Here is a 16,957-nt window from a genome sequence, read left to right as displayed (position 1 = left end):
CCTGAACTCACAAGTATTTCACCAGATTACACTGAGGTGGGGTACTCCGGATGTGGACCTGATGGCATCCAGGTTCAACCATCAGGTACCCAGGTTTTATGCCAGGACGAGGCAGAAGCAGTGGATGTCATGACTATCCCCTGGGAGGGGAAGCTGCTTTATGTTTTTCTGCCAGTTCCAATGCTGGCAAGAGTGTTGTAAAAGATACAGGCCCAGGCAATTCCAGTGATTTTAGTGGCCACAGATTGGCCAAGGAGGTCCTAGTACTCGAGGCTTCAGAGATTGTCTGTGGTCTCGTGGCGTCTACCTCTGAGGTCAGACCTTCTAAAACAAGGACCGTTCAACCATCTGGATTCAGCTCGATTAATTTTGACGGCCTGGCTGTTGAAACTGCCATTTTGAGGAATAAAGGGTTCTCAGAGGCGGTGGTTAACACTATGATTAAAGCCAGAAAGTCAGTGTCTTCTGCAGATTATTATAGGGCCTGGAAGACCTATATTCGATGGTGTGAAAGACAGAAGTCACACACATCGCGCTTTAAATTGATTAAATTGTTTTTGCAGGAGGGCTTTTCCTCCGGGTTAAGCCTTCAGTCACTCAAAGTGCAGATCTCGGCCTTGTCAATTTATTTCCAAAGAAGGATTGCATTATTACCGGAAGTACAGACCTTCCTGCAAGGGGTGTCCCGATTGAAACCTCCCTACAATCAACCAGTAGCACCATGGGATTTATATCTGGGCTGGGAGTGTCTTCAAAAGGCACCTTTTGAACCATTAAGGTTGGCTGACCTTAAATTACTTACATGGAAACTGGTATTTTTGCTGGCAGTGGCGTCAGAAAAAAGAGTATCGGAGTTGGGAGCATTGTCATGCAAGTCTCCCTTCCATATATTTCATGATGATAGGGCTGTCCTTCGGACAGTACCCCAAATTTTTTACCAAAAGTAGTATCTGCTTTTCATCTAAATCAGGAGATAGTTCTGCCTGTGTTTCAACCCCCAGAGGGTTCAAAGAAAAGGGACAAATTGAGGAATTTGGATGTTGTGCGCGCATTGCGCATTTATGTGGACAGAAAGATTGATACTTTGCTAGTTTTGTATGACATACACAAAATTGGTTGGCCTGCTTCTAAGCAGACCATTGCTAGGTGGTTGCGCTCTGTTATAGCGTTTGCATATACTAAAGCTGGTAGGCCTGGGCCGGCCAGGATTAATGCGCATACCACCAGGTCGGTTGCCACCTCTTGGGCGGTTCGACATGGGGCAACAGCTGAGCAGGTTTGCAGGGCTGCCACTTGGTCATCTGTTCATACCTTTGCCAAATTCTATAGGTTCCATGAGTTCGCGTCGGTGGACGCATCATTCGAGCGAGCAGTGATAAGAGCTGCAGACCTGAACGTACCCACCCAAAGGACCGGCTCTGGAACGTCCCAGTGTTGAGCTGTGTCACCAGGACCATTGAAAGAGAAAAAAAGATTTTTGTAAGAACTTACCGTTCGAATCCCTTTCTCTGATATGGTCCTGGTGACACAGCGATCCCTCCCTTAAGTATGCCAGGTTCATGATGTTTCATGTTATATGGTTAAAAGTTGTTTTTGAAAAATGTGCATATAATGTGTGCAGGCCTTTGTACTGAGTTAATGTATTCCAGTGGCTTTCTAAAGCTTTAGGATAGGTGCCTGGCTCCTACGGACCCTCCTACATCCCAGTGTTGAGCTGTGTCACCAGGACCATATCAGAGAAAGGGATTCGAACAGTAAGTTCTTACAAAAATCCCTTTTTTCTTGATACCAGGGTGATTTCAGGATGCTATTGGGCGAGTTGCGGTGGTGTTGGAAAATTACCGTTTTTTTTAGCCCTTTTAAACGGGTAGATCTGCAGTGGGAATGCTCCAACTGCTTTACCCATTTAACAAATACCGGTATTTGTTAAACGTGTAAAAAGCAGTGTTTTTTGGCAGTGGGAAAGGGGTATGAGTGTCATTGACTACCACTACATCCACAGTCATGTGGCACCTGATATAGTGCAGACCACACTACTCTCACCACCACCACATAATAACTGCCTGTGTTATCAATAAGCATGGTATATTATGTAACCTTCAGAACACCTGTCCATCAGGACATGCGTAGGCTGCAGACCACCCCAGACATCTCCTGGAAGCCCCTGTGTGGTATGACTGCCCGACAATTCCCAACAGTCAGTATACCCACTTTGAAATCCTGACTGCCGCTGCTCCGACAAAGAAGACCCAGTCAGTTGGGATCCCCTGTCGGAGCACCGGCAGTCCGGATTCCGATGTCGGTATACTTACTGTCGGGATCCCGATTGTCAGGCAGTCATCCGGCACCCTGGAAGCCCACCTAATATACTTTTTAATACACAACATATCAAAGATTTTTTTTATGATCCTTCTTAGCATTCTGAAGCATTTGAGGTGTCGTGGACTTTACCTTCTTATAGCATTTTTCATTTTGGAACCTCTTTGTTCTCCTAGCTTGTAATTTAAGTATTGTAATTGATTGCAAAATGCCAGAATAATTTGTCACACAAACAACTGGTAAGCCTGCCCGTGAGTGTTTCTCATTTAGTGGAATGGTTTATTTCCCCCCCTGGACCTTCTGTTATCGTCGAGCTCAGGATTACTGTTCGCTGTATAAGGAGAGATAATCGGTGCCTTTGGACATTGAGCTGGTGATGTAGTGAGCAACATGGGAGTATTTTACATGCCTGGGAAGACAATATGATAGAACCATATCCGTATTAATAGAACTATACATGTTATTTGCAGACAGATTTCAGAACATATCGGCAAATATACATTTTTTTTTATATAATAACTACGTAGCCGTTTTCTTTAATATTAAATAATAAAAGTTGTGCGCTACTTTTCTAAAGATTTACGTTGGCAGATGGTTCTACAGCATAACGGTAATGTGATTTTTATTTTGTCTGCAGAATATCTTCACAAATCATTCTTTGGATGTAAATGTAAGATGGCTGGCTGTCCTCTATTTTAAGAATGGGATTGATCGCTACTGGAGGAGGGTTGCCCCGAAGTAAGTGATGTTACATTGCGCTAATGTTGGTTACGATTTGGTTCCATTATTTTGTGTATGCATTTCTTGTATTCTTATTATTGCATGTTGTGACTATGGGGGGGGGGGTGGATTATAGTGGCAAATACCATCAGGTCTGCAGCAGTGGGGGACAGAAAACTCCTCCCTCTGGTCATCCCTGCAAGTGCCCATAAGCTTAGTACCGATGCGCTGTATCTCCCCTCCAACCAGGCTTTAACAGCATGTGTGAGATGTTCTATGCAGCCCAGGCCTCGGCAAACAAACACAATTAATACATTTAAGAAAGGTTTGCACAAGTACCAAATGGGTTATACCTTCAGGGTTATAACCATCGTGCTATGCTTTGATAGAAACGGTTGTCAACGTAATCACTTTTTTGCCTGCATAAGAAGCAAACTAAATAATCCCAGTTGGGAAAATCATATCTAGTCCTAAAGGTGCGTACACACGGTTCAATTCCGGTTTTCCATTTGATTTCTACTAGATATGGACTATTCCACCTGCTCTGAAGTTTTTACTACTCCTTTTCGATTGCCACTATTTTCTATTCAATTTTCTGTTCGATGTGCATTAGATCAACACTGGCTTCAGGCAGGAGATGGACATCGAATCGAATGCTGCAGTGAACACATTCGATTTACACATCTACGATTAGATTTCCACTATATAGTCTTGGCTGCTAATTTACACTACACGGGAGCGCACATTGGAATTGAATCTGCATTGACTGTAGAAAAACCATTTGAGGCCCATTCAAAATAGTGCATATCTCATTGTGCGTACCCTCTATAACTATTTTTAATAATTTATGTAACAACAGGTTGAGCTTAATGGACGAACAACTTTATTCAACTTTACATACTATGTTACTATGCGGTTTATGGGGCAAAAACACCCGCAGCTGTCAAAATCGATCTCTGATTGTTCATACAATGGGTAGCAAGTGTGCGTAATATGTTAGATAGCCATGCCAATAATGACACACTCCTGTAATTTACCACACACCGCCACAGTTTTACATGGGGGTGAAAAGCAGTGTGCTGGTATCACTGCTCCCCATACAGAGTTTTCATACATCCCACCCCCCTTTTTGTAGTTGTTTGTTTTACATTAAAAATAAATCCGTTGAACGCTGGCTAGTTATCTTATAATTATCGATATTTAGAAATAGACCTTATCACACGGTAGTTTTGGTTTTTATGTTTTTTTTTATTGAAGCAACGAGTCACATAGTACAGTAATCGATACGCTGTAAGGTAGCATACATAACAAACCTCTCCATTAAGTCCCCATAAACATGAGACAAGTATGCAAGTGTACACAACTTAACCGAACATTTCTGTGGCATCCAAAGACCATGGGGAAAAATGCACAAGATAAATATACGTATATAAGACACTATCAGAAAATGTACAATCTCATACCCACATACTCAAATAGCAATAAACGATAAGAGAACAGTAAACCTACACACTATTTATAGGACAGTGATCTAACGCATACTTCTTATGTCAACTTCTTAGGATGTTTCACTTTATATCTGCTGGATGCCAAAGCAACCTCACTCATTCATATTAACATGATCTTCTGTTAGTGTAAAGCCTGTGCTAGTTTCCTCTGTCTCATGCATAATGGAAACACTCATTTATTTATTACTGCCAATTTTGTAGCGGGAAGACAAATTCTTGTAAATTTTTAAATGATTGATTTGGAGACATGCCGCAGAATAATGTTGTATAAATTGCTACAACAGGAAGTTCCTCATCTCGGCCACCTCTCTCCATGCCGATTGGTTTATGCATATACAGTTATGAATACAAATGTACCTACACAGGCAGTGAGGGGGTTATTCTGGTTCACTATTCCTTCTCAAATGGACAAAACCATGTGCACTGCAGGTGGGGCAGATGTTACTTGTGCAGAGAGAGTTAGATTTGGGTGGGGTTTTACTTCAAAGTGAGATCTATATTGCAGTGTAAAAATACAGCAGTCTGTATTTTCCCTGCACAGAAACAAAATAACTCACCCAAATCTATTTCTCTCTGCACATTTTACATCTGCCCCCTGCAGTGCACATGGTTGTGTCCATTAAAAAAGGAATTTGCCAGAAGGAGTGAACTAGAATAACCCCCTTAGTCCTCCTCTAACATCTGTTTTGTGCACATTTAATGAATATATATATATTTACCATGCTGCATGCTTAACAGGAGATACAGTAAAGCCACAATATAACAATAGTAAATGGCAGAGGCTGATAATATATAATAATATAATAATAATAATAATAATAATAATAATAATAATACTAATAATAATAACAATATAATCTATAGATTATATACTGTAGTTTTGTAGTTTTATTGTTTTCGGTGTATGACGCAAACAAATCTAAAAGAACAACACGGCATCATCCATCACCCACTAGCAGGGAAATGTAGCTATTGTAAATGAGATTTACTTTTGATAAAAATAAATTGGCTTTTGCTGCGTTAAAAGAAATGCAAATCTTTGCAGTATTCAACATGTACAGCTACTTGTTTTTTTGTCCTGCTTCTTATCATTTTATTATTATACTGGAGTATCGCGGTGTAAAACAGACTCTTATCCAGTAGGTGTCACTGTTGACGTACTGTATCCTCCGAGTCAGACCAAAGTGCTCTTTTTGTTACACATTTTATGCATGACAATGAAATGAGTTGCTTTACAAACTGGGGTAATTTAGTCCTGTGATTTATGTGATTGCAAATCCTTGGATGCACAGGGCATATCCTTAATCTCAGCGTTGTCTAGTTGAATACAGTGGTGAAGGAAACCTGACTCAGCGATCGATATTGGAGGTAATTATTATGAGCAAAGATTAATTTTCTCTTCTTGGGCTTAGTGAAAAATAGACCTGTTTGCTCACAAATGTGGACTTCTATTAAAAGGAATCCACCCTAATTCTAAAGGATACACAGGTCCGACTTGTCTGAGGCAGAAGCCAGACCTGGTTTTCTTTGAACCTCTGGCAGCTCCCTGGGAGTGCTCCTTCTGACTTGAAAACTTGATGTGCATACCTCCCAACTTCTGTGATGATGAAATAGGGACACTCCGAAAAGGGGGCGGTTCATATGCAAATGAGGGTGCGGTTTATGCTAATTAGCCACAACCTCATTTTCATACGAGAATAGACGCTGTGCGCGTGCGCACAGCGTCTATTCTATTAGATTGGGGGTCTCCCAACTGACACCCCCCAGCAGCGGGACAATGCCTGCCGCGGGTGGGACAGCGGGACAGGACCTGAAAATTGGGACTGTCCCGCTGTAATCGTGACAGTTGGGAGGTATGGATGTGCCATATTTTTTACATGCAATAAATCACATGGGATTTATCACGTGTAAAAGAATTCCCAGAGAGCTGCCAGGGAAGTGTAAGGGAAATCGGATGCGATACATCGCAGGTGCTAAAAAGCACCCCCAGATATGCTGCTGATGGACTGATACCGTTTCATCTTATGTGCTGCACATAAGATCTGTAGGATCCTGTCCGATGCGCATTGGAACACACATCCGAGCTCATGTCAAACCCCTCTGATTTGGGCTGATTTCACCCGATATAGCAGACCGATCTGTAAGAATTGGGTAAAATCAGCCCAAATTGTACACCTTAAATCCAGCAAGGGACTTCACGATATACCTGTAGTCAGAAGATTGTGATACTTTGGCATGTAGGGTGGAGCAGATTGTTTGAAACAATGTAGTTAATGTAGTTCGTTTCTCCTATAACATTGTTATAGGATATGAAGAACACATATTCTGTATAGAATGGATCCAGACATTAATGTGCTTTCCCTCTATGCTCTGACACAGGCAGCTTCTTCAGATGTTTCGGAGGCAGGAGAGTGGTGGCATATGAGGAAGTCACACGTTAGAGGGATTGGCACATTATGTATAGGGCATAGATAGCCTGGCATGGTATTCATAGGGCTTAGCACATTATACATCGTTGTTAAGGAACCAAGCATGGGTAATCTAAAAGTATTCTCCCATTTAAATGTGTACACTGGAAATTGCTGTTTTTATAGATGTGTTCATAGTGTGCAATGCTTTTAGAAAAGGTAGTGATCCTGGTGACAGGTCCCTTAATATCCACATGTTCTGATACGCCAAGTATGTCAATCACCCAGTCAGAATAAACAATGGAATATATATGTTAGCATTTGCCACAGGAAAAAAGCCTTCTAGCTTAAAGAGAGCATGTATTTTTATATAGATGCTCTTTATTTAATACCAAAGCACATCCAATATTTACTTCCTATAGGGCAGGGGTCCTCCAACTGGGGGTCCTGAACCCAAAGTGGGTCGACCATCATAGGGGTCACGACTAAACACTAAAACGTACCACTGCGTCCCCGCTCATGGCTCGCTATGCTCGGCACACTATTTTATTCTCCCTCCACGCCCTAGTGAATGGTACGGCATGAAATACCGCCTGTTGGCACATGTCTTGTCGACATGGACACCAAAATCTACCACCGCGGCCCCTCGCCCTTCTTCGGGCATGGTGCCATGGCACACTATTTTATTCTCCCACCATGCCCTAGTGGATGATAGGGCATGGAATACCGTCTGTCGGCTCAAAAAACAGTAAAAGAACCCCATGTCAACCATTTGACTGTTGACCTTCCCCATGTCGACATAATGACCCTGTTGACCTAACCCGTGTCGACCTAAAGTCATGTTGACCTTCCTGCATGTCGACCTAATGCTTTTCGACCTACTTGGTGGTGACCCAATGACCGCATCCCGGGTAACCTTGGGCCCACTCTAGAAGCTTTAGCTTTGTTCTTTAATAGCCCTGTTCAACAAGATGAAGGATGCACTAAGTACACTTGGCATTAGTTGTGGCACTTTTCTTTTACTCTCCTTATGCCGGGTAAACCTTGGGATGCTCACCTACAATGAAGTTAGTATAAATGTGCAGTTTGCATTTTCATATTCACATTTCTAGTTCTGAGCTTTAACATTCATATTCAGATGTGATTTCCTCCCAGCGCAGCCAATGACGGCTCAGCCTGCTTTTGCGTACATGACACAGCAGGTTCTGTGACATTTACATTAGGAATGACACCACAGAACAGCTCCAGGCTTAATGGAAAGTCCCTGCTGTTGTTGGCAAAAACAGCTTGGGGCCTTTATATCTCTCGCGTCAGAGAATGGTTCAATTTCATGTTAAATAAATAGCAACAGTGTTCACGTTAAAAAAATAAAAAAAAGGGCATCATCCTACAAAGAGCGGCATCTTTATCAATGTAAATACATTAGATAATTATCCATGCATCACACATGGACTTTGCTGCTAGCTGTTTTATTCAACAGGAAGACCCTTACAGAACACAGTAATGCTCATTGATGAAGCCCATGCTGCAGAGTGCTTTGCTGTTTTGGAGCACCTGGGCAATAGCACTCTTATTTCTGACAACAGCACTGAGCACGATGGCAGTGTTTGTGGAGGAGCAGGAACAGGCCAAGCTGAGGCAAAGTACAGAGTAGGGCAGCCAGAGCCCATAGTTTTACTGAGCAGCGAAGACACAAAACCTGATGAAAGAAGCCACATCTTTTAAGGAAATTCTTTGAATTGAAGGATGCTCGGCTGCTTTCACTTTGTAAAGCTGGGTCCACCCAGGGCTGGCTTGATGGAAAATACGCCGTTAGATTGGCTAATTCAGATAGTGGCCCCCATGCATCAGCTGCCCCGATGTGTACACCGACCATAAATGATTGCCAATGTGTCTGGGAATTGGGAAAATGACCACTGTGACCATCTCAACTGTATTCAAACATTTAATTTTACCTATTTTTCGACCCAGTCATTGTTTGCTGATTATGAATGGTTGCCTTAAGTACATACACTTACTGAGATTGTACACAAACTTTGTTTCATGTTTTGAAATCATGTTTTATGCACAAATAAAATGTAATTATTCATATGTTTGTACAACATAAATGCAAGATACCTCAAGATACATCATTGAAATATAAAAGTATTCTTAAATACGGAATAATCCGTTATCTAAAATCTTTCTGGTCCTGATCATTTTGGATAAGGGATACTCGACCTGTATTTGTGAACAACGTTACTCACAGACATATTGGGTGTACACACCCGCCGACTAGGGTGGCCAATCCTGGGCCATATTTCCAATACTGGGATTCGGGATTGAAAAACTGTCAATCCTGGGATTGGCCTCTGTGGAGAAGGTGAGGGGACCACCGGCCAGCACAGGGGCTGTCTCCTACAATCTTGTGCTGCTCTAAGCTGCAACTAGTGTCACAGCCAGGAGAAGAGACCGACAACAGCCTTCTGATGTGTTCTGTTCCTGCCGCTACTGCCAGGCACTCTTCACTGTCTGCAGACACAACAACCCTCCCCACCTGGCCTCCCGAAACCCTCCCTGTCTGGCTGCTGGGATCCCTCAGTGCCCTCTCTATCCAGAGACGAGCTCTTTCTGCCTTCCAGGTTGTTATGATTGCTGAGCCCTGGACTCACGTCACTGTAATCTGCAATCAGCTCCCTTCTAGGCGCTCACCGGGGGAACCTGATGCAAGGTGACAGGCTGGCGCGGTCTCAAGGCAGCAGCATTCAGGGTGTGCGGGGGACCGGCAGAGGTAGCGGACCGGACCGGGCAGATACTTGGCTGTGCAGTGTGATCTCTAACATCATGCTGGTCAGCACACAACATGTTTTCCGGGCAGCGACTCAGCCGAATGCTGCTGGTTCTGGGCACTGCCTGCAGTAAGGGATGAAATGCGAATTTCAATCTCAGGAAATGCCTAAAATCCCGGAATACTTCTGATCCTGGGATTCGCATCCCTACCGCAGAACAGCCTTGCACTATAACAGCTGTTTGCTGGAATGGCTGATGTATTGCCTACTGTGTACCCATCATAACATCACTTGAATACTGCAGCAGCTCAGACCTGGATGTATTGAAATCAGTCCCCTACCTTGATTTAAAATGAATCCACAAACTAGGCTAATGCTAACCGTATTTATGAGAAGAAGTGAACAGGTCCTGAAGTGGTCGTGGGTTGGACGGTTGTGGATTGTTAGATCTATACAGTGTCTAGATAGACAGTCAGTAGGTCAAAAGGTCGACCTGCATTTTTCACTTTTTATGTAAATGTCAACACCTGTCGACATGGACCATCACTTATGCTCGCCATGCTGTGGGCATGGTGCCTTGCTATGCTCGGCACACTTTTATATTCTCCCTCTTTGCCGACATGGATGGAAAAAGTCCAAATAAAATTGAAATAATTGTGGAAAAACATGTCGACCTTTTGATTTTCGACCTTTTGACCCTGTTGACCTATGGCATATTGATATTCCAAAGGGAATCCATATTTGCACCATGAAGTTAAATTACAGGTTGAGTATCCCTTATCCAAAATGCTCGGGACCAGGAGAATTTTGGATAACAGATTATTCCGTATTTCGGAATATTTTAATATTTCAATGATGTTTTTTGAAGTATATTGCATTTATGCTGTATAAACACATAAAATACACACATTTATATTTTATTACCACATCAAATACACACAAATATATATTTTATTTGTTCAAAAAAACAAGGTTTCAAAACATGAAACAAAATGTGTGTACTATCTCAGATACTGAATTTGAATGGCAAGCAATCATTTTCTTGTACATATATATAGTGCCAGTTACATATCATGTCCTCAGTAGTGCTGTTACATATGTCCCCAGTGAGTTTTTATAAAAAAAAAAAAATTCTTCACTTTCTGGAATGTATGGTTTTCGGAATAATTCGGATAACAGATATTCGGATACGGGATACTCGACCTGTAGTAGGTTTATACCTTTTTTTGTCTCTTTTTTTACTATTTGTATAGAATAAATATTTTAACACTTTTGCATTAGAAATGACAAAGTGTTGTAAACCTACATCTATTGTGGGTTTTTGCATATCAAAAGAATGAAGACGCATTTAAAGTGTCTTCATTAGCAATAGCAATTTGCTGCCAAGCGAGCGAGTGCCATTAATATGAAGTGTTTAAATTATTGTGTTATGATTGTAACTGTATTCGGGAGCCAAAAAGCATCATTCTCAGAGTACTTATTTATGCAATGCACAATCATTTACTATTATAAGTAAACTGCAGGTTATCACTTGCCATTAGCCAACAATTAGGTGCAGGTTTTTTTAATTTAGTATATTTTTTAACTTTGGGTTTTCTGGATAAGTTTTTGTTTTGCAATTGGGAACATGTCTGAAAACCAATCACACACATTTTGGAAATGACCCCCTCTCATCAGTCACTGCTCCTTGTATTCTCCATGTGCATTACCTTATGTAGCATTAGCACTCATTGACATTATCTCACAGGTATAGTGCTAATGCATATGTACATATGTAGCATTACTTTTCTAGAGGGAGTGTGGTCATGCCCATTAGTGACTTGGGAGAATAAGAATCACCAGGAGGGTGTGGCCATCTGTTACAGTTGGTATTCATTAGAGCTAATGATCAGTTAGTGACATGTAGGGAGTCTACAGGGAGCTGGATTGAGGTGTCTTCATCTGATAAGTGGAAAAATTGTGTAGAGGTGGCATCATCTCAGAGGTGAGGAGGTGGCGTCATCTACGAGATGGGAAACTGGGTGGAGGCGGTGTCGTCTCAGAGATGGGAAACTGGATAAAGGTGGTCTCGTCTCCGAGATGGGGAACTGGATGGATGTGGTTGCCACAATGCACCTTATGGAGGAGTTGTTGTTGGAAAAAGCCTGAAGTGCCACAATAAAAGGGGGGAAGTCTCTACCTAGGAGTGCTTAAGAGTAAACTCTGAGAATTGCCATTTTGCTTGTTAAATCTGTGTGTTTGTGTGAAAGGCAGGCTGGTCACATAGCAGCTGTGTGCTAGCTTCCAGTGATAGTTACATGTGAACACTGCATATAGCTGCTCCATTATAGTTATACATTACGTTAGTGAAATTCTAGCAGGTATGATTTATTACCTTGTTATTATGTCATTTACATCATAAACAGTTTCTGTGATGTCACTGCTTTGTATAAAACGTCTGATTATCAGCTGTATTTGCTCATTTCAATTTTCAAATTGTAAGTTAAGCTTGTTTTAATCTAAAAATAATATTTAGATATTTAATAAATAATTAGTAGTGCAATTTATTTATTCCTCAGGCTGATCATGTGACTGGCTAGCATCATATAAGTAATTGTGATGTCACTGTTTAATATACAGCTTTCTGTAATCAGCTATATTTGCTGATTTGACTGCATAGAGCAAAGGAAGCTTGTTCGAACATATACTAAATAACAAAAACAAAAAAAAGTTTTCATTATTATGATGACTACAGGCACGGCATCAAGGGTTTACCATATATCACTATAGTTAGGGCAGGATTTCACACTTGGCCTTTGAGGCCCACCTGGGGGAGCCTCGAATCGCAGGAGGGGGGAACACTCTCTCCCCTCTCTCTCTGTGCCCTCTCTCTCTGCCCCCTCTCTCTCTGCGCTTTGTCTCTTTCTCCCTGCCCCCTTGCACTACAGCTCTCTTTGTCCAGTCTAGCTGTTTGAAATGATAATCTGGTAATGTACATGAGCAAATGACAATTGACGATTTGCCATGAAACATTGGAAAAATGACAAAAGTTAAGGGAAATTATATTTAAAACAGTGTGGTAGTAAATAAAAAAAAAAAAAAAAAGGGTGTGCTAGCGCTGGCTGATCCAATAATAAAATAGGACGGTTCTCAAAAAGTATAACAATTTATTAACATATAAAACATGATAAAATGACTAATGGTTATGAAGCCACATGGGGTGAATCATAGAACAAAAAGTGCCAGCCGCTGTTGATTAGCGCACCCCACATCTCTTTTTGCATTTTTTACATTAAAACAGTGTGGTTTTGGGTATCTACTTACAGTATGTTTTGTTTAGTAAACTTGTTACGCCTCAGAGGCACAGCACCGTGTCAATGTATCTTATGTAGCTTTCACATCACACTTTTAAAACGGTATATTGCCGTTTTTTTGCCTTTTAAAACGTTTAAGGCTGCAGTGTGAAAGTGTCATAGTTGAAATACCATTTAAAGTTAACTGGTATTTCAACACGTTTAAAAAGCAGAGTCCTACCCGTTTTAAAGCCAATTCAGAGCCGTTTTTTGTGCTGTTTTCTACATTGGAAATTTTTTGGCATAAATTACTCATTTTAAATTACTTTTTTATTTCTTTTTTTTTACTATTCAGTTGCTTTTTCAGCACTTCTAATATGAATAGACTGAGTTTTATTATTTTAAATTTTAGCTGTTGAACTTTATTCCATCTGGATCCAGTATAGAGGCGCAGGCCTCTCATCAAAGTCTTTCAATAATCCTTTGCTGATACAGGGCATTAATCATGAGCGAATATCCCGCTGACTCAGTCAGAAATGATCCTAACTTCTCTAAATTCCTCACATAGTAATTTCTGAATTAAGGATGTGTCAAGCTGAGCTTTAAAGAGATAGCATTTTTTGCAAAAGCCACTAAATAGATCATTTATTTCACGAGACAGTTGCTGTGTTCAGAAAGCACAAAAGTTCTGTCACCCCACGCTGGCTGAATGTTTACTGGTTTGTCTGCTCATTTTGAATTGCCTAAGCATTTTGTTACTTTCATGCTGTCTCGTTTTGAAGAATCTAGGTTGGATGTATTGTAACTCATTAGCTACCTGAAAAACATTTAAGATATGTTAATTATCACCTTTCTCTTAATGAGATATTTCAGCACTCCTAGAATAGTTTGAATACTTCACAACTAATTTATAGCTTCCTATGTAGTAAATCGCAGACCACCATTTATTTTCCGTCCAAGAATGAGGATGAAGCTAGGCGTTACTTGCCTACTGTCCTGGTATAGGGGAGATGTTCCTGAGATGTCCCCCCCCCAAGGAAGTAGACCAGTCTCCCAGAACCTGCCTCTTGCAATAGTCTCTACATTGCAGCATCAGAATTGAACAGGACATTGTTGAATGAAGTCAGAAAGTGAGCACTATGGGCCTGTATTTGGTCCGTTTCCAACTACACAAATAGGCACCAGTGATGCCCAAATGCTAAATGGGCAGAATCTCATGTAGTTTGACCACCTATTTGTGTAACTATGTAAGATTGACCTTGTCGCTCATTGATTTGACTAAATATCAGTATCAGACCAGACCGTATGATACACAGGTGCTGAGAACCTTGGGCCTGGTTCAGATGTTGGCAGAAGTTCTATCCCTTCTACTTACTTGGAAGCAGTAGTGGTGCACTGGTGTGGTAATGAGGCAGGAGGTGTCTGATAGAAGTAGATGCTTCCTTATTGTTCATTCTAGCACCTGCTATCTTTGAAAACCCATGCAGTTCCTGTTCCCTGCCTGGGGTGTCGCTGTCTGCTGTGGCGTTTCTAGCACATGTCTGGTTTACATATCAGTGCTGCTATACAGACCACACTGTGCTAGAAGCACTACAGCAGACAGTGACACCCCAGGCAGGGAAGAGGAACTGCATGGGTTTTCAAAGATAGCGGGTGGTAGAATGAACACTACTTCCTGCCTGTATTAGTGATCGGTGCTACCTAGCATCAGATTACCTATGACACCATTGACTGGTTGAATGATCCATGGGACCAGGAAATACCGGCCTCATCACTCCCCTAAAACTAAGGTGATACACCTCCTATCGATCATTAATATTTTGTGGCATGGACTGCACACATCTAAGGCCCCTGAGCCATTGAAAAATAAGGAATATTTAAATATTATAATGGTTGGAAATCTGCGCAGCAGCAGCAGTCACCCTGTACTGAATATGCCTATAAGGGCAAAAAATATGTTTACATTTCCAAACATATTGTTTAACAATTGTGACTCTCCCATTATATCTTGTACATCCTAATAGAAGTCACAGGTTTAAATACGTTTTTAACAGTAGTATGGTCTGGAGATCCGGTAACTCTAATTACGCCTGCTGGGAGACATTTCCTAGAGGCAAGGTAAAGATCACTATAGAGGCGGTTTATTAGGACACTTTTGAATACATCTCGTCGCTAAGACTTCCTGTATCCCTGTGATAGATGACGATAGAAGGTGTGCTGAGAAATAGGGCCGGAGAGGCCATAATAAATGGATAAGGAGCTCCCTCCTTATTACTCCCCTTCACCCTTCCATCACATAACATGCTGAAAGCATGCACAGGCTATGGACGGTATTCAATCACCTGTGTGAGTTTACTCGCTTCGGAATATCCAGCTAGTCCCAAAGCCGTCACTTTTTTGGGGATTTTTTTTTTGTCCAGCAGCCGAACCCAAAGAGAATATAGAGAGCTAATGGAATATATGTAAACCCCCCCCCATAAATATATCACTGAAAACCCCCCAAACTCATGACACCGCCACAAAAAAATTGGGACCTAATTGAGTACACCACTATTTTTCTGTCAGCCGTTTTGTTTTTCAGAGATATTTTGAAAGGAGATCATGATTTGTGGTTGAAATAATGATACAGTTGGATGATTAAATTGGCTTAAATTGCTACTTGAAGAGAAAAACAATCTATGCGGTATTGCTGCTGTAAAGATCTAAAGAACAGTCCGGCAACAGAAAGGCAGGATAGGTGCAGCCTAACATTAACACAATAGCGTGTGTTACTGAATAAAACTATTCAAAATCCCAAGTCAGTGACAAACTGTAATTGGCTTTTACAGTAGACGAGTAAGTGTTGATACACTGGATAAATCTCCAACACACATGACACTAAATCCAAAGGCTTTTGAAGTTCGAAAACTACGTTCTGCTTATTGCCGTAGTGTTGTAACTGATTCATTGTCATTTCTGTAATACTGAATGTGCAGTTGGTGTTCTAATCGGTCATGTAGATCTTTTAACAGTATGTGCTCTTGTTAAAGTAATTAGATTAGCTGCAGCATGAAATATAAATCCTCCCTACAATTTTCCAGCAGTCCCCACTGGGCCCTAACATAGTTTTAGAAGCAATTTGTGGGCCTTGTTCGGTGTCTCAATCTTCTGTTTATTAATTTTACGGCAGTAAATTTATTTTATTGCATGCGTGCAGAACTGCAAAGTAGTTCCCGGTCCCAGGCATCTTTATCTACTTCCTGCGCAAGAAAACCCCGGTTACGTTCCTCATTTATTTGTGCAAAACAATTTTTTGGATTTATGTATTTTTTTAAATCTTAGATTGCTTTATTTAATACAAACAGTCTTAGGAGACCTAGGGGGGTATTCAATCCTGGCCGCTATTTGAGACCGGGGAAATAGGGGCATACCGCCTATTCAATGCTGTTTTTCCATCCGCATTGAAGAGGCTGTGAATTGTATCGATCGCGGTCGAATCTTGACAATTCAAGGCCGTTTACACGGACATGCCCCCTTTTGGACGATCGGCAGGCGGGACAATGAATCACGCCTGGCGATCTGCGGTCGAACAAAATGGGTCAGGGTCATGACTGTCATGCCGGATCGACAGTCGAGACCCGCGATTGAATACTCCCCCAAATCTAAAATGGGTTGTCTTATGGGGCATACACGGGGTGATTAAAAATGGCTTATTTAATCTTGTGGTCTTTCTTATAGTGCATAGTATTACATCTATTATGGTCTTTACTGACTATTTTTGCTATTTTGCAGTTTTTTCCGCTGTCAGCATACAGTGCACCGTAGCAAGGCATTTTTTTTAGGTTTATGAATCCCACATTTATGGGGTGATTCAGGTTTGCTTGATAAGCATTGTAAATTTGCTGCTTACTGAGCGGTTTAACGCCGCCTTTCCACCCCCCAACCCCTCATCACACATCATGGTGACACATTATGACACCGCT

At 41.4% G+C, this 16,957-nt stretch overlaps 1 protein-coding gene across 5 annotated transcripts in view; it reads left to right on the top strand.

The window, feature by feature from the left end:
• Positions 1-16,957, top strand: part of IPO11 (importin 11) — a 376,178-nt gene that overhangs the window by 39,845 nt on the left and 319,376 nt on the right. For all 5 annotated transcript variants that reach the window (XM_083153175.1, XM_083153179.1, XM_083153188.1 and 2 more), the window contains exon 3: positions 2,957-3,057. In XM_083153175.1, coding sequence (XP_083009301.1) covers positions 2,957-3,057 — 101 coding nt within the window. The remainder of the gene's footprint in view (positions 1-2,956; positions 3,058-16,957) is intronic.

This window comes from Crinia signifera, chromosome 1, assembly GCF_055691185.1.
Source record: "Crinia signifera chromosome 1, ASM5569118v1, whole genome shotgun sequence".
Lineage (NCBI taxonomy): Eukaryota > Metazoa > Chordata > Amphibia > Anura > Myobatrachidae > Crinia > Crinia signifera.
The sequence above is the reverse complement of the archived record's forward strand: the minus strand, read 5'-3'. Positions and strand labels throughout refer to the sequence as shown.